Here is a 21310-nt window from a genome sequence, read left to right as displayed (position 1 = left end):
TATAAAATATGATTCCGTTGTTAACTTTAACAGAATATTGTAAACAAACTTCTTTTTTTAATATTTAGCTTATAAGCTTATTTTATCAAATTTATTAACATTTGATTTAAGTTTAATGTTTACAAGTAAAGATTTATAACTTTTATTTTCTTTATAGAAAAATCGATTGAAATAATTTATAGCTACAGTAATAAACTAAAACAAACTTGTTAAAAAAAAACAATTTTCAATGGTATTAAAGTTTTTATTCAAAATAAGGCTTTTAAATTATATTTAAAATAATAAAATCCTTCAGTTTATTTCAAATATTTTGTGTTTAAATATAGCAAGGTAGTACAAAAAAATGTTTTCATATATTTTTGAACATTATACAAAACAGATAAAAACTTGTTTGTAGTTTTTTACACGTTTCTTTCATCAAACTGAATTCGAAAAAAAAGTAATTAACTTAATTTCTCTTATCTTCTAAACTCAAAGCAAATTTCGATCTCTTTTGTCGAGTGCAAACAAATTAAATTTTTTGACATTTCTACTATATTTTGGTTGTCATATATTTTGATTTTTAGAAAACAAATAAAGAGATCTTTAGAAAAAATTACTAAAGGAAAAATTGGATTTGAACAAGATTTATTTAAGCACTGACGAGGTCTTTGACCGAAACTTAGTTTGTAAAATAAAGTCTTGAAAGAATAAATACCTTAAATGTGATATTATTTTTATGCTACCATCGCATCGTTTTAATTTTGCACATATTTCATTTATTTGTTTTACGCTGTTTTACATTGCAAAAACGTTTTTTTTTTTTTTTGCTTTTATTAGTTTTATTAGTGTATCTTTATTATTTTAAAATTAAACAAAGCTCTTAACTTTGGTTATAAACTCACTCACACATTTATCATTTTTATTTTTTACTAAAATAAAATATTTTAAAAACTGTGATTTTAACTTGACAATAATAAGTAATTTGTATTCATAGAATATTTTTAGAGATTTTGAAAATAAAAATAAACTTCAAGTTGTTTACGAATGTATTTAACCTTTATAACTTACCTCAAATAGTCACTATTTTTTATTATATTGATGATAGAGATGGGTTTTTATTAAATTTTTTAAAATACATAGTTTATTTATTAGTTGCTATTATTTACAAGTCAAGTAGCATGAAATAAATTGACATTTTTAAAAACAAAAAAGTAGATAAATTAGGGTAGATTTTTACCTACATTTTCTGGACAAGACGTTAAACTGTACCCAAGTGGTGTATGACTCGATAACCGAAACGATTTTTTGTACACCAGGTCGTTGGACCAATTATCTTTAGGGCTTTTTTGTTGTTCATGATTTTATTTAAAAGGACTTGTAGTAGCTTTTTTTAAAAGACTACAGATAGCTTGTTTTAACATTAGTCACTATTTAATCTGATTAAATGAATAATCTTTTAAGTGCTTGTATAGAAAATAAGTTATATTTTATAAATTGAGTAGTAAATAGTACTTAAATTATCAGAAAGGTATTATTTTTAAGAAAAAAAGGTTTTATTAAGCCGTTTATTACGGATAATTACTTTTTATGCTGATAATTTCTTGAAAGTATTAAAACAAAGATTTTTACTAGATCAAATTGTTTCATTTTAAAGTGCTTGTATCCTAAGATATTACCTGGTTTTTATTTACTTTTTTTTTAATATCATTTGTACCTTTAGAAAACAGCTCATGTTACCAAATAGCACAACTATAGTTCTAATGCCTTTAGTTTTAATATTTAACTTAATCTTCAGGTATTTTTTATTCTTTATAGATCATCTCTATTTTAAACAGTATTGACAATAGTATTTTGTAGCACTTAAACTTAAAAATAATTTTTATTTTTTTTAAAGTACAAACTGTATAAAACAAGAATAAAAGTGTATATAAAAGTCACCATAAGTATATTGACATAGTTTAAAAGTGTTGATTTATGTAAAATATACACATACTTTTATAAGTTTCAGTTTATACATAACTAATATATAACTAAGATTTTTAGTAAACCATCATTAAAGTTTGTGTTCAAATGAAGTTTTTTTCTTTTTTTTTTCATGTATTATCTGAGTAAATGGTTAAAACGTTTATGGGTGTGCTTGTTTAATTCGTAACAGTTCTTATGATTATTTAAATTAATAGTTTATTATTTTGACGTCAATAAACATTCCACTTTTAAGAACACTGGTAAGATTAAACTTGTTAAAAAAATAGTTCGTATAAAGGTCTCTTTTTATAACTTTTCCTTTTAGTATAAATTTATTTTGTATATAAATATAATTATGTACTGCCTTATTGTAGCAAAGTTTTATCAAACATTTTTTACTAGTAATCAGGTTAAATATTTAATAAAACACAAATAAAGGAGTAGATTTTATTATTCTTTTACAGTAGTAGGCAAATAGTTACTTATATGGCAAAAACGGCCCTGACTTATAAAATAAATAAAGTTAACACTCTGCTAGATTACTATTAGAAGTTATCATATTCTAGATTTAAAATAAGTTGTATTATTTCTACTATACATTACTATAAATAAAGTTTAATAGTAAATGTTTTAAAGCTTGGGCAGTTTTTATATACATAATTGAGCTTGTTATTTGCAGTATAAAATATTAATTTTTTTACTTGCAATACTTAATAAGTGCTTTTTATTGGAATAAAAAACAATATTTTTTTTTTTGCAATTCAAAATAAATGCTTTTTGTTTGCAATAAAAAATAAATACTTCTTATTTGCAATCTAAAATAAAAGCTTATTACTTTTATGTGTTTAAAAGTAGTACTTTGAATAGGCATTGTAAAACTTTTGTGGAAAAGGGTTTCCTAAACGTTTTTTACAACACCCCTTTGGAAAAAAAAAGTAAAAAGCAATGCTCCCCTCCAACAAGACTTCCTTCTCTGGCTCTCCTTCACCAACTCCATAGTATTTCAAATCATGGCTCCTTTATGGCCTTAGCAGCTAATGGCCAATTTTGGGACATCTGGTTTAAAATTTCTTGATAGTTGTTTTACAACATACAAGAAAAGATAAACGTTATAAAAAGAGTGTTTTTAATTTGTAACTGTTTAAGTTTATATTTATGAACGAGACTTACCTCTCAATTTTAACTGTTGCACGTTTCAAATTTTGTAGACATGTTTGGAATAAATGTAAGGCAGAAAAAAACTTATTTTTGTTTGGAAAGTTAATTGTCTTCTTATTGGAGTTTAAAAGCTTTTAAATTAATTGTTTTGTAAAGGATTTTATTAATATTAAAAAAAGTTTTAAATAAAAAATCTAATTTTAGAATAATAAAAATGAATAGGAGAACAGTTTAAATAAAAAGACTAATGTTGTTAAACAGTTTTCGATTTTAAAAGTTATCTCAGCTAAAGAATAAATTATATTTTATAGCTAATTGAAAAAGTTAAAACTTGTAAATATATTTTATCATACCTTAACTGACTTGTTTTCTATCTGAAGAATTTCCAATCACTTTTTTTTTTAATAAATATTGTTTTTGAAAATTCTGCTTTGTAACTTATACATAAGTTAATGTAAAACAAAGAAAATATTTGAGGAATAATAATTATACTTCCTAAATTTACTAAAAAATAGTTTTTTTGTTTAATTATTACATTTTGTGTTATTTGTGAAAAAGTAATCGAAATTGCTATACAAAACAGAAAAATTAATAAATTATGTTTTTAAAGTCATTGAAACTATTTTATTAATTAATTTTCTAACTTAATGAAAGTTCCCTTAAAGTAAGAAAAATAAGAGACTTGAACTTTTTTTTAATGTATTTATTTTTTTATTTATATATTTTTTAACCGTATGTTAATACAATTTGAAGCTTAAAATACCATACAACTGTTGTTAGTTTCAATAATTTATTTCTAGTTTGAATAACTTCTATTACAACATTTTTATTTATTTTTGATAAAAAGTTTAATAATAAAAAAATAAACTTGTACCTCAATTTAATTCAAAAATGCATTGTCATATAATTAATCATTTAAACAGAGTATTTTTTTAAACTATTTGTATAATATTAATTAATGTTACCAAATTTTATTTTTCTAATATTGCATAGTAACAATACTAAAAAACACTAAAACCACTAAAGCACAAACTAAACTTACAGTTTTTTAAGTTGTTCGTTTGAATTGATACAGCACAAAAGTAAGCAAAAAACTTGAACAACATTCAACGAAAAACACAAAAATCATTAAAATAAATCAAAACACAGCTTCTTAAAGCAAGTTGCTGTTAATATTCTTCACAAGTGTTTTTTTAATAAATCATTTTTTTTTACAAAACTGAATAATTGTTGAAAATATTTGCTTCTTAGGTTAGAAAGTTTTTAAATAAAGCAAATTATTGTCAATTCTTTAAATAACATTTAATTTACTAGACTAAACCAATAAAACATACGAAATTTAAACTTAAGAAAATAAAAGCATAGACTTTGAAAAATATGCTTATCAAATAAAGTAAAGCTTTTAATTTAGAACATAAAACACAAAAATATATATTAATATTAACTACTAAAGTTACAGGTTAATCCTTTATACTAACTAAGTGGACAAAATAAATTAGAGGGTTGCACTTATTTTATAATAAATAGAAACATTTAAAATGAACAAGAAAGTAACTTGAAGGTAGATTGAATTTTTGAGTTAATAGAGAAATTTGATAGTTAAATTTTAGATTAGCTAGGAAGAAGAATAAACAAAGTTTTAAAATTTTTACTTAAGAAAAAAAAATTCAAAAAAAAAAGGATAAATTGAAGTCTGATTGCAACTTTGATATTCTGATTTCTTTCCTAGTCTGTAAAAGTATATTTGAGTTAAATGATAAATTTCAATCAATTAAAAAAGAGTATTGAATAAATTTAAAAAGACACTATTGCAGCTTTTTAGAGCATCACACACAACTAAAAAGCTAAAGTTTAAAACTTAGCAAGTGTATTTATAGATATAATATTTAACCTTTAAAATTTAAATGTTAAAACTTTGTGCATAAAGTGTCAAGTCTGAAATACGTGTAAAGTATGTTTGTATTAATTGCATATATATATAAATATATAAAAATATAAATTAATAGTTTTTTTTAAGTTTTGGTCGATAGCGCTCGACAATTTGAATTGGAGCTAAATATTTATTTGGTTATATAAAAAACAATAGGTTTATACGACCGTTTCGTATATGAGATATATAACCTCATATACTCATCAGTAAAGCTAAAGTTTTTTTATATAATCAACTAAACAAATATACACATTTATTTGATATATATCTTATTTATATACAATACTTTACTTTACTTTTAAATTGTACAGCACAATTTACCAAATTTAAAATAGAACAAAGTACCAAAACTATAAATATAGAGCTTTTATATAACTAACTTTTGTTTTAACTTGTTAATCAGTTTTAATTATTGTAATCAAAACTGTATTTTTTTGACTAGACCAGCACGTATCTAAAAAGTGCTGGAGTTCAACCATATAAAATCAATTTATTCCTATAGGTATATATAGTTGTTTTATATCGACAACTGTTATAGATATTAAGTTGTTAATCAGTCTAAACTTTTTTGAATATTTTAATCTCAGTAGCAAATTAGACGGGGTTCTCATTTTAATTTAGTGAACACAAGTTAAAAATATCAATATGTTACTACAACTAAATAAGTATTTTAATCATTTCTTTCTTGAATATTTTCATCAAAATAACAAATTAGAGGGGGTTCTAAGTTTAATTTGATAAACGCAAGTTGATTTAATATTTATAATAATAACAAAACTAACTTATATTTTAATTAATCATTCAAAACTTTCTTCAATATTTTCATCTATATCACATACTACAGGGGTTCTCAATTTAATTTGGTAAACACAAGTTAATAATTTTCATTTTAATAACAAAACTAACTTATAATTTAATTAATCATTCAAAATTTTCTTCAATATTTTCATCTATATCACACACTACAGGGGTTCTCAGTTTAATGGAGTAAACGCAAGTTGATTATTATTTATTACAATACAAACTAACTTATATTTTAATTAATCATTCAAAATTTTCTTCAATATTTTCATCAATATCACATACAACAGGAGTTCTCAATTTTATTTGGTAAACGCAAGTTGATTTCTCGCTCACATAATGAACTTCTGTTTCGCTATTTGAACATTCAAATAATATCTGTAAAAATATTATAAAATTAAAAAAAAAAAACATTATTTGAACATTTAAATTATATATGTGAAGCTATTGATATATGTATTATTTATTTTACAATTATTGTATACTGCATGTAAATAGTTTTACATTACGAAAACGTAGCTTTAATAAAATGAATATTTTTTATAGAGTCGGCGTGACATTTTGCACGAGTTTTCACTTTGCACGTCGTTTTTTATTCACAACGACATTTTGCACGTATTCATCCTGACCTTGACCCTACTCCTAACACTAACCTCGTGTCAAGCTGTCACTCGTGCAAAATAGTCACTTATATAAAATAGTCACTCGTACAAAAGTGTCACTTATTTAAAATAGTCACTCGTGCAAAAGTGTCACTCGTGCAAAATTTTCACTCGTGCAAAAGTGTAACTCGTGCAAATCTGTCACTTGTACAAAAGTGTCACTTGTGCAAAAGTGTCACTTATGCAAAACTGACCCGCCCCGTTTCATTATATTACATTTAACTGTTTGAACATTCAAATATAATATGTGAAGTATTTCCAATGTATATCATTTTTAAACTTGGCAATTATTAATATTATGTTTAAATAGTTTTACTTTAAAATAACAAGCTTTAAATTTTATGAATTGAACAAGATGAAAAGTTTACATTGTTTGCATCAATGAGTTCTATTAATATTTGTAGAATTGAATAATAACTTGAAATAACAATTAAAATTGTAAAGTTTTTGAACATCAAAAGTTATAGAAACCATATCATTAACATTATTTCAGTTTACTTTAAATAAAAAAAATCAAGTAAAACGTAACCATTCTCTATAATAAAAGTATGAACAACTACAAATAAGCTATGGCAAAACACAACAACATTTATACTTTATAAATTTGTATAAATTTATATCAATTTAATCGATTTGAGTTATATTTTTCAAGAATTTACTGGTCAACTAAAAAAAAACTAAAACATTACATTGCAGGGTTGCCATAATAAGACTATTTGTATATCTAGCTGTCGAAATAGTTTTGATATCTTACACTTATACTACTACTTATTTTTTACAAATTAAGCTCAATAAATTTACGTTTGAACAGGTACACTTATAAAGCTTTTGTTTACTGCTAATACGACTATTGCAAATATTGTGGGAAAATAAAATAAGACGATAGTATAACAAAACCTTTATTATGTAAAGTTAACTATGTCTTGTTGTCAAAGATACTCGATTATTGAAGCTTAATATTTTAGGTGATATTTTATTAATATCTTTATATCATTTAATTATAATTGTTCATTGCACTAGACATTTAAAACAATTTGAAACATTAATACTTTTCATAAATAGCTGATTTTAATAACAACAAAAAGCATTTTGTTGATCAAAATTTTACAATGAGAAAACTAATACTGTAAAGATAGCTCTTATTTAGGGAAAGTATACTTAAAGGTCAGTCTAATTAGCATATTTGCTGAGTCAGCAAAATTTTACACCTTTATATATATTTTTTTTTTTAATTTGTACCCTTATCCCTAACCCACCTCACCCAAACATATTAAAACTTAACCAAAAAGTTAAGTTTTAATGACTATAAATAAAGATGACATGAAAAAGCTTTTTTAACTCAGCAAATAGGCGAATCAGACTGACCTTCAGGTATACCAGCTCTTAGTTAGTTTTAATTTTATCAACTTGTATTTACAAGTTTTCAAATTGTGCATTACAAACTTCTTCTTTATGTTTGCTTTAAACGAAGACAAGTAATTATATATAATGTTTGGTTTTCATTCACAAATTTTAGTTAACTACGTCACTAAACACTTCAGATACTTTCTATTTTTTAAATAATTTTTGATGGTTTTACTCGAAATAGACCTTATATTACGTTTGCGACTTGCTTTTTAACAACAAATATAATATTTTAAAACACATAAGTATTAAAATAATATTTTTTCTCAAGTTTATTTAATGTAAAATTAAATTTAATTTTAATGAGGTTTCATCATTCTTGGAGTTAATTGTTGACTAAACTTTAAGAAAGATTCTTTAACATTTATATATAATAAAGGTTTATATGATTACCAACTTGATGCACATAGTGTTAAGTTGTTTATTTAAATATATTGCTTAATTTGGTTGTTAAATTTATTTAGGAAACATACTTAAAGATCAATCTGATTTGAATTTTGCAGAGTCAGCAAGTTCTTTTAAAGTTTTTTTTTTTTACTTGTACCCTTAAAACCTAACTCGCCTTAACCAAAAAATATCAAAATTAGTCAAAAAAAAATTTAACAATTTAAAATGAAAAATGCATGAAAAAAAGCTTTTTTTGTGACTCAGCAAATATGCAAAATAGGCTGACCTTTAAGTATACAAGCTGACTTATAGAAAGGACAAAATATTTTACATAAAAATTTCAATTTTATTTGTTTTGCATAAGTTGTTTGCAAGCTAAAATGTACTTTATTATTGTGTATTAATTTATTTTGAACTAACAAAGTGTATTGTACATGTTAAAACTAAAAATACAAGAAACTACTTGGGAAAAATTGTATTATTGTTGTATAATATACATTAATTTATTTATATTAATAACATGGATAATAAAAAACTGTACAAAATAACAAATTTCAACTTCATTTAATCTATACAAAGATACTACAAAGTACATAAACAAATGAATAATAATTTATAGTAATTCATTATAAAATAGCAAATAAATAACAACACATTTTATATATTTTTTTTTAAATCTTAAAACTTATTTACATGTTCATCTTTGGTATAAAAATCATATTTAAAAAGATAGAATATATTGCATTAAAGTAATAATTTAATTATAAATACACATTCACATGTGCAGCTAACAATGAACTATCTATTGCCTAATTTGCAAATAACAACTAGTTTAGATATTAAAAACTCATTAAATAAACTTTGTTACAACTAAATAGCACATTATATAATTTTTCAAGTATTATTACTTTTTTGATTTTTTAACTACACAAATATTGTTTAGTTTAAACACTGTGGGCATATGGTAAACTTAAATATTAAACAATTATAAAGAATAAATATTTAATAAAACTAACAACAGTTTTTGTTATTCTTTGTGGTCAATTGTCACCTTATTTATAAATATTTATAACAATTAAATAACTAATTGAACAAAACTAACAAAAGATTTATTATTCATAATATCTTGACAACAACTCAATTTACTAAACAATAAATAAATAATTAAAAAAAACTACCAATAATTATCTACTTATACAATTAAATACCAAATATTTGACACATTTTTTTTAATTTATAACTAACTATAGTTTTCCGCCTCATACCATAGGGACAATGGTCACCAAAAATTATACATGTATATAATTTTTTTGATATTTTTATAACTAACAATAGTCTCTCTACTCAACCCATCAGTACAATGGTCGCGAAATATATATATAAATATATATAAGATAAGATGTAACGTTAAAAGGCGTTAAATCCTGGAGATCCTGATAAGCTAAGCTTATCGGAATATGTACCACAGATGTTCTTGTGTCAAAACTTTATTCCGACTGACGGCGGACTTTTTTTTCTAATGTGTGTTAATATTTTATAGACTACGTAGATCTGTTCTTAAATTTATTTGGGAGCAGTGAAACGCCGTTAGTCGGAATAAAGTTTTTACACAAAAACATCTGTGGTATATATATATATATTTTTATAACTTACAAAAGTTTTCCAACTCATCCCATTAGGAGAATGGTCACCAAATATTTTTTTAAACATTTTATTTTTTATTTTAAACTAACAATCGTCTTTCTACTCATCCCGTTCGGACAATGGTCGCCCTGTCCACCGTCCATGACGAGCTGCTGCTGCCCGGTCAGTTCGTCAACTTCCAACTTTCCCCGCCCCGATCCTATCAGCCACGTGTCCTCGCTTATCTGTACAATGGATATTTCGATTAACTGTACAAAATAATATCCACTTATGGTTTCACATGGTTATCTGAACATATCCATGTTCGGTTAACCGAGTAAATATTTGTGCTTATTTATTTTTATGTACTGATTCCTAGAAATACTGCCCATCCAATCTGGCTAATTTACCAAAAGTACTAATAATGGCCTTCAACAAAAGTATGTTTTACATTCATGGTTTCCCAAAGTGGGCCATGATATATATTCAGGTGGCCATGAGCAGTAAAGGAGAAAAGAGCCACAGGGGGCCATGAGGTCATAGTTTGAAAGTTATACTAGATATTCTGGAGTTGTTGATAAGAGAGCAAAAAAGAAATGAAAAGTTTAGTTTTAATCAAATTTTAGCTGATGAGTAATAAACAAACCTTAGTAATAAACTCTAAAACATTTTTAAATGCCTAACTTGTTCTTATCTCTCATATAAAAGTGTCGTTTACATTAAGATAAAAAAATTATCTACATAAAAAAGTGATTATACTGATAAAAAAATTGTATTTTATCTTAAGTTTAAAAGATAAATGTTTCATATTTTTAACTTTCATAAAGACAATTGGACATTTTTTTTGTTGCTGATTTACGAAATGATACAATTGTTGTATAGATTTTATTTTTCAAAGACTTAAGTTTTAAAAATTTATTAGTTGTCAAGTATAACATGATAAACGATCATATAATTTTTCTAGTAGTAATAAAATCTGTACTAAAAAATATCAGGATTTAATTTTAATTTGTTTCTGTTATAATATGGCTATAAAGCAGTAAGACATCATAGATTACACAACCATCTATAAACTTGAATGTTTATTTTAAATGATCTCATACTTATGGTTTCGAATAAAAAAGTTACAGTGATAAACTTACAATCTAAGTAGATAAATGTAGTAGAACTATACAAAATTGAATATTAATTGTTTGCTAATAGAGATCCTAGCGAAACAAGTTAACTGAATATATAACAATAAGAAATTTAAACAGTATTCTTTCTTTATCAAATTTATCAACTTATTTTTTCTTTCTTCTTTATAAAGAGAAAGTACTGTATAAATTTTATATTATTTATGTAGTAGATTTACTATTTTACAATTTTTTGAAATACCACAAGGGGTCATCAGTTACTCTTGTTCGTATAATTTATTGAACTACAAGTAATAATGGTAGTTGTAATAAATGATATATCATTTAAAACTCATTAATATTTTAAATTTAGGAATTTTAGTCTTTATTTTTGTGCAGGACCTTTATTCTACCACCCATTTACGTAGATAAGTGATAATAAAAGTTTCGAAAAATTTACAGATTTTTTTATATATAAAGAATAAAATAAAAGTTTTAAACTGCTTAGTTTTAAAGGGTTTCAAACATTGTCTATTTTTTCAATATGTGAAGTTGTATAAGTAAATAGCAAATTAAAATTTTCGTTTAAAATTTATAAAAAATAACAAGACAAGTAAAGTCAAACAAGTATTTATTTTCAAAAAACGTCTTATTAATACTTAAGTAAAACAACTTTTTGAACTTACAAATCAAAAAGTGATAGTTCAAATTTGTTTAAAAACAGTTAATACAAACTATAATTAATTAGCAATATTTAATTGTTTACGTTATTTATCTCACGTATAGAAATTATCATAATTATATATAAACAATATTGTGATTTACTATAAACTCCAACCATATCAGGTTTTCTTGAAAAACTTTTAAAATATTTTTAATTTTTTTAAAACCACAGTATTTAGTAATGTGTGTGTACTAGGAGTAACTGTTTACAAAAAAAATGAGAATTATTTTTCAAATACCAAAGTTTAAAACATTTATTAGTTGTCAAGTATTACATGATAAACAGTTATATCATTTTTTAGTAGTAACAAAAACTGTACAAAAAATATCAAGATTTAGTTTTAATTTTCTTTTCTTTTAATATGAAGCAGTGAGACTTCATAGATTACACAACCATCTATAGACTTGCATGTTTATTTTAAATAATCTCATATTTAACTTTTAAGATTGGAACATTAGAACAAATGCGTTATGTGAGAACTTAAAAAAAATTGGAGTTCAAGACACTAAATTAAATATGTGTTATTTATTCATGCTTAAAGTAAATTGTTTAACTTTTGATTTAATAATAAAAATACATTACTAACTTAAAAAACATTATGGAATGAGAAACTCTACTATACACATTCTAAAACAGTTAAACTACTGTAATTAATAAGTTTATAAAAACTCATTTGTGAAGTATGATGATATAGAAAACTTTATAAACATATTTTTTTATGTATAAAATATTTTAAAAAAGACTTATTTGTAAAACATTATGCTATAAACAAACTTTTATATATGTATTAATAATTCGATTAATTAATATCAATAAATACTAACTTATAACACATTATGACATGGGCAAACATCATAATCATATAAAATACTAAAATAATTATTAATTTAAATATTAAGGCCATAGGGGGTTAAACATGTTTTTTACAAGTTGATCTTATTTTTAAGAGTTTTTTGTAAGCTTGAAGATGCTTTTTATCGTTTTAAAAAATTCAAATTATTTTTTGAGATATAACTAGTCAAAGTCGGGCCGCATAATAGGTTCCCTATGGGAAGGGAACACTAAAACAGCAAAAAAAGACTAATTTATTTAAAATCTATCTCATCCTACATTTTTCAAGCGATGTTCTTCAAACTTTCACAGTCTAATCTTTATACAATAACAAAAAAACGTTACTTTGGAATTTAAAATAAAAATTGGAAAAATATAATTTTTTTGAAAAAAAATCACTTTTTTTTTTAATTTTTGTGATAATTTTTTTTTTTACAATATCAAAATTCTAAAGTAACATTTTTGCCTTTTAATATAAGGAACATTTCCTGAAAATTTAAAGAAGATTGCTTGAAAAATGAAGGAGGAGATAGATTTTTAGTGAATTTTTAAATTTCCGAGAAAATTGACCCCAAAAAATTTGCGGTCCATACGTTTGTATCAGAAACTTTTTACAAAAAATAAATTATCTAAAAAGTTCAATGATATTTTTGAATTCTACAAAAACAGGCTTGTAGTTTGTATTTAAATCTTTCATATAAAAGCCAAAGTTAATTTTTGTAAAAAAAAAACTTGAACCCCCCCCCCCTATGGCTTTAAACTAACTTGTGATACATTGTGATAAGGACAGACTTCTTAAACATATTAATAATTAAGATAATTAATAATTTAATTATTAAACTAACTTGTGAAACATTGTGGTAAGGGCAGACTTGGTAATTATATTAATAATTAAGATAATTGATATTTAATATTTATTAAACTAACTTGTGAAACATTGTGGTAAGGGCAAACTTCATATACGTATCCAGGTGACTTATGGAAGTAACATTCCTTACTCAAGTAGTAGAATTCCTTATCTTTTCCGTACAACTGTTTATTTTTATGTTTTTTAATAGTTATTCATTATACTATAGATTTAAAAAATTCAAGTAGTAGAATTCCTTGTCGTTTCCATACAACTGTTATTATTTTATAATAGTACTTGCATACAAAACTAAAGAGTATTAATTAATTTATCATTATGTACGTATATTTATTGGTAACAAGCATACCAAAAATTTATTTTATTTTTATTTTTACATATCATATTTGATTATAAATAAATAATAACTAATTCTCACACGTCATTTTTTAAGCTTTTATTATCCACTTAAACTAAATAAATGCAGTACAAGCTATAAGTAAGAACCATTCATAATTAATAAAATAATGTTTACGCATAATAATAACTCTAAGCTAAAAGGCTTGTGTTTCAACAAAATAATACATTACTTTTTTTTTTTTTGTGAAAAGTAACATACATTATACAATGACTTTTTTTTTTAACTTGAAAAAAAATTGAACTGAAAAGCATTATAAATAAAGGAATCAATAATACTTCAAAACTGTTAAAAAATTGTTAACTTTGTTGACTTATTAAAAACTAGTCTTTACAAAAAAAAAATTAAACTGTCATAACTTGTGTCTAACATAGAGGAAATTAATTTGTTAGATTAATTTAAGCCCTTACAAATTATAATACTATAATTGGATATTGAAATTAATAACAAGATGACAAGTAATTTTCCATTCTTAATACTTTTATTTCTTACAAATGGTTTTTGTAATAGAAAATATATACAAGTTGAATACTTGATAATTAAAGTAAATTAACTAACTGGCAAGCTTATTTTAATGTTTAAATAATCATAAAACTTTCATTTAATACTAATGGCCAAATTAACTACAAATTAGTCAGTTATACACTTGCTTTTAACATTTGTAGTTATAAATATTCACACAAATTTATTTTGTACAGAAACTTATAAAATAAGAAGTTGTGCATCTAATCTAGTAGCGTTAGGCTAAAAAATATTTATAAATACATTTCTATAAAAGTTATACTTAATAAAAAGTTACATACTTTAAAAAAAAACTTTTACTGTTCTTATACTGTAACAATATGAACGTTTTTAAGAAAAATGTTATAGTAATACATACAGTTTTACCACTTAAATTGTTAGTGAGTTAACTTTATTACTAAAAATAAAGTTAATTAAAATAAAAATCGAGCATTTTCTAACTTAATTTTTCAAAACACTGAAATAAAATAAAAAAAACTTCTAAAACATTTTTAACTGCATACTTATTAACAACTTCATTTATTTACAAATACTATTTATTTAAAAACAAACTTTTATATCAACATCTTCATCTTTGTATTTATTAATAACTTTATTCATTTAAATATAAATATTAAAATAACAATATAAAACAAACTTTTATATCAACGTCTTTACCCTTATATTTATTAATAACTCATTAATTTAAATATAAATATTAAAATAATAAAATAAAACAAACTTTTATATCAACGTCTTTATCCTTATATTTATTAATAACTTTATTTATTTAAACATAAATATTAAAATAATATTTAATAACAAACTTTTGTATCAACTTCTTCATCTTTGTATTTGTTAATAATTTCGTTTTTCATGCTGACTCCTTCCCTCTTCAAATTCTGATCGTGGATCTTCTCATGAAGATAATCTTGACAAGTGTCACTGCATGGAGCTCTCTGCACTTCATCTACAACTATTTCGTAGTTAAAATACAATTTAAAAACAAAACATTATAATATCCAACTATTTCGTAGTTAGATAAATTATAATTTGTTTATCAACTGCTAAATTGTTTATACTTATTCAACATTAAACTTCAAACCTATAAGCATTTTAAGTGTGTATAATTTTGACACACTGTATGTAGTAGTGATTAATGTTTAAAATTTATAATAATCATACCAGGTAATTCGAGATCAGGGGCACAGTTGAAAATGCAACAGGTAATTCAATATTGATATAAGTATTAATTGAGCAGTATATTATTTTACCTATATTTTTCTTATACTTTTCATAATCTTACCAGGTAAATCAAAATCCGGGGGGACAGTTGTTATATAATGAGATATTTTTATTTATTAACTTACCAGGTAACTCGAGATCTGGGGGCACAGTGGTTCCTTTCCATTCATCAGATCCATCACAACAATCACAAATACCATCGTTCACTCTCGAAGATGGTAAGTATCTCAGTTCGGGTTCGCAGTAGAATCTGTTGAAAATATTTGTTATAAAAAACACATTTCACTCTTGAGTGGGTATATTTCAAACTTGGTTCACAGTAAAAGATGTAAGAAATATTAATTAATAATAAAACAGTAAATATTAGATAAAATAAGTAGTAAAAAAGTAAACTGCACTAATGTCACTATGGATAAGCAACATTGTTAATTGCAGTTTACTATTCTATTATATTTGACAAGATTGTAATTCTTTTTTCTACCGAAACGTGGTAGTGAATAAAATACTTAAAATTGCACTGATATCATAAGCTCTTTACATTCCAGTAAATTAAGCAATATTTTTAGTTAAGACATATAACTATAAGTTCTAAAATAAAAATTAACAATTAAAAGATTTTCTTCAAATGTAAAAAAAATACTGATTGTATCTTTAAACTTTTATAGTCTATAAAAAGTAACTTATAACTACAACTTACTACTTTTAAAAAAGATGGGTTTCTATAAGTTAAGACTTCTCCAATATTAGTTTTTGGCTTAAAGTATTAAATATTTTATTAATATTAATAACAAATAACATTAATATATTAGGTATTGACATTTGAACTCATACTTCTTACCACATAATTCTAAACTTTTGCTAATGTATTAAAATAATGTACACACAATTATAACTTAAAATTTATACTACATGTTAAACTTGAAGTATTGTTTTATATATATTGTAATTAATCTTTTAAATTAATTTTTGATTCTATAAATTTATTATTATGGTAATAGATGTACTTTTTTGCGCCAGACTTTTTATTCTTAAAAAAATTTACCAACACAAATATTTCTTCCTTTTAAATAAATTTGATAAATACTATTGCTCATAACAAGTCAAAAACAAAAATTTTTTTTGAATACTCACCATAATCTATAAAAAAAAGTTTATTTTGATTAAAAAACGCCAACTAAACCTTCTATTTTTAGAATTTTACTAATTTCAGGTTGTTCATTAGCTTAAATAACCTAAACCTAAATATTTGTATTAAATTCTGTTTATTAATAATAATTTAAATACTATGTTCTTGAAATTTTACTTTTAACAAATCATTGGTTAACTCAAACAAAGCTTTTATAAAACATTGTTTATTTACTTTTACTTTAATAAAACTAAATAAACAATTCAAACCTTCCATTCTTGCAAGCAGAAGTACCCGGTTCATCACTTCCATCATTGCAATCACAAAAATCATTATTGACAAAATTAAATGAAATACTCCCGTTTCCATCAAGACAGTTAAACTTGAAGTGATCATCTGGTAAGTACAATTTCCTGTGTTAAAATATAAGTAATTATCTAAAGAACAATTTCCTTTTAAATAAAATATGTATAAGTTTTTATTTACAGTTGTTTATTAATGTTAATTATAAATCCAACAAAAGTTAAGAATTAAGAAACAAAAACAACGGTTTTAACCAAACACCAACTTTAAAATAATAAAAGTTATACATAAAAAATACATAAATGATATTTACTTCTAGACATATGTTAGTTAGTGTAGTATGCGTTTAGTTTAAATTAGAGGGACAACTTTACTGATTAGTAACAGTTTTTACAGCTTAATTTTAAAACTATCAATATTTAAAGTAGAACTTCTTGAATTTTAGTGGTATAAAGAAATAACAAAATTGTATAACAACGTTGGTTATAAGATAAAATTTGAAAAGGACTGCTTATCAACATTTCTAAAGTAGATTTGCCTTGAAAACACAAAGCTTGAAACTGTTTATATTACTGATAACTTACAAAAATTTACAAAAAGTCACTCTAAAAGATATATATATATATATATATAGTTAAACACCTCCTATCTTTTTTGACTCCTCTTAACAAAGTTCCATTGACTTTGATTCCTATTTCTTTGTGGAATTTCTTCTTGAATCTTGGATGAACTCTTTGGGGAGGCACAAAATTCTATAATGAAAAATCAATTTTTTTTAAATACTATATATTAAGTTTTTAACTTATAATGATCTTTTATTATTTTTCAGCTTAAAATATAACAATGTTTGTTGAAAATATGCTAATAGTGATTTAAATTTAGTTTAAGCTTTTTCAAACCTAAAACACATTTTAAGGCCATAGAGGGTTGAGGCACATTTTTACTAATTTATCTCTGGTTAAAGATTAACAGTCGTTTTTAAGTATTTTATAGAGTTCACACCAGGTTTTAAGATATAGGAGTGCAAGTCAGAAAGTTCAGTAAGTTTTTTATGGAATGACCGAGGAAAAATAAGAGTGTTCCATTAAAAATCTACTTTCTCTAAGATTATTTATCAGATGATCTCAAGTATTTTCAGTATAATCTTATTTTAAACAAAATCAACTCTACTTATCAACTTTTTAAATACTGATTATTTTTTTTTTTTTTTTTTCTTTAAACAATGTAAAAAAATATTTATTTGTTTACATAAAATATACAGATATAATAATAATTAATAATAAACAGATATAATTATATGTCTGTTGGTCATAAAATACTTATCTTTTTTTCAATGTTACAATATGACTAATTTATATTTTTACATCATAAGTGTAAAAATGAGCTTAATAGCTTAAAAAGGGTCACTGTTAATTATTAATAAACTTTGACCCCCTATAGCCTTAATACTGATACAATAGCTTTTTGATATATTAAAAAATATTAAGTTGAACAATTTTTAACTTTGTAAAATACCTTAGGTAAAATAATTTACCCAATGAAGAATAGTTTTTTGCTTAGATTAAACTGACTTGCTAAAAGGTAAAAAAATATATAACTATCTAGTTGTTTAATTTGATTTTATTACAACTATTTTACTAACAGGGGCAATATTTTTGTACTTCATTTTGTTATGAGCTTCACTGCCGCTATTTAGAAGCATCATCTGCGTTCTTTGTAAGTTCTTCATTATTGAGGCCTGTTGAGATGATATAAAAGTAAACATAAAATGCACAAGAAATAAGTTTTACCTACTTTTTATTGATCTTCAGTTTGAACTACCATTTTAAGGTCATATCAGTTTTGAAAGCAAAAAAAGCAACTTTTCCATATTTTTATTAATATATTTATTTTTACAAGAATATAAAGTTATTATTTAGTCCAGTATTTAAAAATCAAAAAAAAATCAATCATATTTTTTATTATATAAATATTAGTCAAAAACTCTATTCTTTGAAAAATAAATGTTATCTGGGCAAATGCAAGTGTGTTACAAATATGTGTAATTTCAAATGGAGATTTCAATACTGCATTAAATGGCTTCAAATTAATTACTTAACATTTTGTTGCTAGATTAATAGAAAAGTAATTTATGTTAAGGGTGGCCAATAGCTACTTGTTTTTGGAAGTTTTTTCAAGGATTTCTTATTTTATAAGTTTTTTAAACTACAAGTTTTTTTGTCACTTAGTAATAAAAATTCATCAAAGAGATAAAAAAATCTTGAAACTTTAAAACAAATAACATAACTGTATTGTTAATTTAAATGTGGTTTATTCTATTGCTATATTATTATTATATTGTTTATTGTGCAATGTTGGACTCAGGCATCAAAACCTGAGCCACTTAAACAGGACACACAAAAAGAGAAAAAGAAAATAAACTTATATTCAAAACTTTAAGATAAATTATATATATATATATATATATATATAAACATAATTTAAATGAAAACACAAAGTTAAACACAATATGATATATATACTAAATTAAAAATTCAATTCAAAAAGTTCAAACTTATATATTACTTAGTACACACAATAAAGAAGTTTGTCTAAAATCATTGCTTATAAAACAAAATTCATAATTACAAAATAAATAAGTAAAGTAATAGTTTGTAGGGGGAGGCGTAGGGAAAACAATACTTTTTCTTTTGTTTATAGTGGAAATTAGTGAATTTTACAGGTATTTACTGTATTTAAATCAGGTCTTTTAAGTTTTAAACGAAATTGTTCAACCCCCTCACAAGATACTATATCCTGAGGTAGTCTGTTCCACATAGCTTTTGCTCTGTGAAAAAATGCGCCTTGCCACTGACTGTTTTGAAAATCATGTTTATATTTTAATTTCAAATTATTTCCTCTTAGTTGATATTTATTTTGGGAAAAACTAAAAACCTGGATAAAAAAACTTTTATATTTGCCATTGATAATTTTGTAAAGAGTTAATAGATCAAATTCCAATCTTTTATATTCCAGTGATTCCAAGCCAAATTTAATTATTATATCATTATATGATGTGTAAGATATGTTGCAACGACTACAAATCTGTTCTAATATCTTGTACCAAAAACTTTAAAGTCTTTGGTTGTTTTTATGACATATTACATATATTAAAAAGTGGTTGTAGAGCCAAGCTACAATTAAATACTAATTTTAAAATTTATGTGTGCTTTCTTAACAATAAGGATTTCTCACTAGATGCTTTTTCAAAAATCTTTTTAAATGAATATATTTAGTAACTTGTAAAAATAAGTATCATGCATTGAAATTTGTAACATTTAAAAATAATCGAATAAAAGTATCAAAAGCCACTGAACAAATTTACTATTTATCAAACTCATTAAACTTAACCAAGCTTAAAAACTTTAAAAATCATTACAATAAGAAAAGAACCAATATTTATAAGAAGTATTAATATTTAAAAACAGAAAAACTTAAATGTTTTATATTTAAACTGATAAATATAAAAAAGACTAGTGTTTTACTGCATAAAGGAAGTTAATCAGAATAAAACAAAAACCTACTTGGAAAAATAGAAAAATGCATGCCACCATAATGAAAGACACAAGGTTTTGTATAGGGTTGTTTCTGACATTCATCAGGCGCAAGTGCCTTCTCATAGCCTCTTCATTTCTTTCCATTGTTTTATTTGCTGTTTAGTTTAAATAAAAAAATATTGATTCAGCATGAATAAGAGTTACTTAGGTTAAATTTACAACGTTCTTATAAGTGGGGATTTAGAAGACTTTGTCAACAAAACTATTTCGTACTATTACTAAAATGTTTTAACAAAAAATCAAAAGGATTGGTATTTAATTTTAAAAGGACATTTAAACTAAATCGTAAGCAGCTCAAATTCAATTTTTATACATTGAAAAATAACTTACTAAACATCTTTTTAAAGAAAGTGATATTTTTTTAAAGTATTACAGGAAGCACTTTTAAAATAATTATTGGTGTTAACAGTAAAATGCAACATCGAAGAAAATCTAAAACTTAATATTCAAAGTAATAATTGTGTGTAAAAAAGTAGATAGATGTAGTTATACAGTGCTTATTCACTTATCCAGAGTCCGGACTTCACTTATCCGGACGCTCACTTAGCAAGAGAGTTTCAGAAAACTTTATAAAAATATTTAAAACTTTATGTACAAACATTTTTGTGTGATACAAATATTTAAGCTTTAAAATTTTATGTGGATTTATACTACAATATAGTTCATTATTTTGACGGAAAATACTACTAAAATTA

General features: G+C 23.5%; 1 protein-coding gene across 2 annotated transcripts; it reads right to left on the bottom strand.

Annotated features, from left to right (window-relative positions):
- Positions 1 to 4555: 4555 nt before the first annotated feature.
- LOC145840553 (uncharacterized) lies at positions 4556 to 20764 on the bottom strand. Of its 2 annotated transcripts, none has more exons than XM_082947852.1 (10): positions 20583 to 20764; positions 18662 to 18757; positions 17662 to 17771; positions 16986 to 17129; positions 15716 to 15840; positions 15173 to 15321; positions 13510 to 13614; positions 10023 to 10157; positions 6065 to 6214; positions 4556 to 4835 (listed from the first exon to the last, which is right to left on the bottom strand). In XM_082947852.1, exons 1-9 carry the CDS (start codon positions 20697 to 20699, stop codon positions 6080 to 6082), a joined length of 1116 nt encoding a protein of 371 aa, XP_082803978.1. In that variant the 5' UTR covers positions 20700 to 20764; the 3' UTR covers positions 4556 to 4835; positions 6065 to 6079. The 2 variants fall into 2 exon arrangements, with proteins under 2 accessions (XP_082803978.1, XP_082803979.1); XM_082947853.1 differs by having other exon boundaries at positions 15173 to 15315.
- Between the last annotated feature and the right edge of the window lie 546 nt (positions 20765 to 21310).

This window comes from Thalia democratica, chromosome 7 (genome assembly GCF_965202585.1).
Source record: "Thalia democratica chromosome 7, ktThaDemo2.hap1.1, whole genome shotgun sequence".
Lineage (NCBI taxonomy): Eukaryota > Metazoa > Chordata > Thaliacea > Salpida > Salpidae > Thalia > Thalia democratica.
The sequence above is the reverse complement of the archived record's forward strand: the minus strand, read 5'-3'. Positions and strand labels throughout refer to the sequence as shown.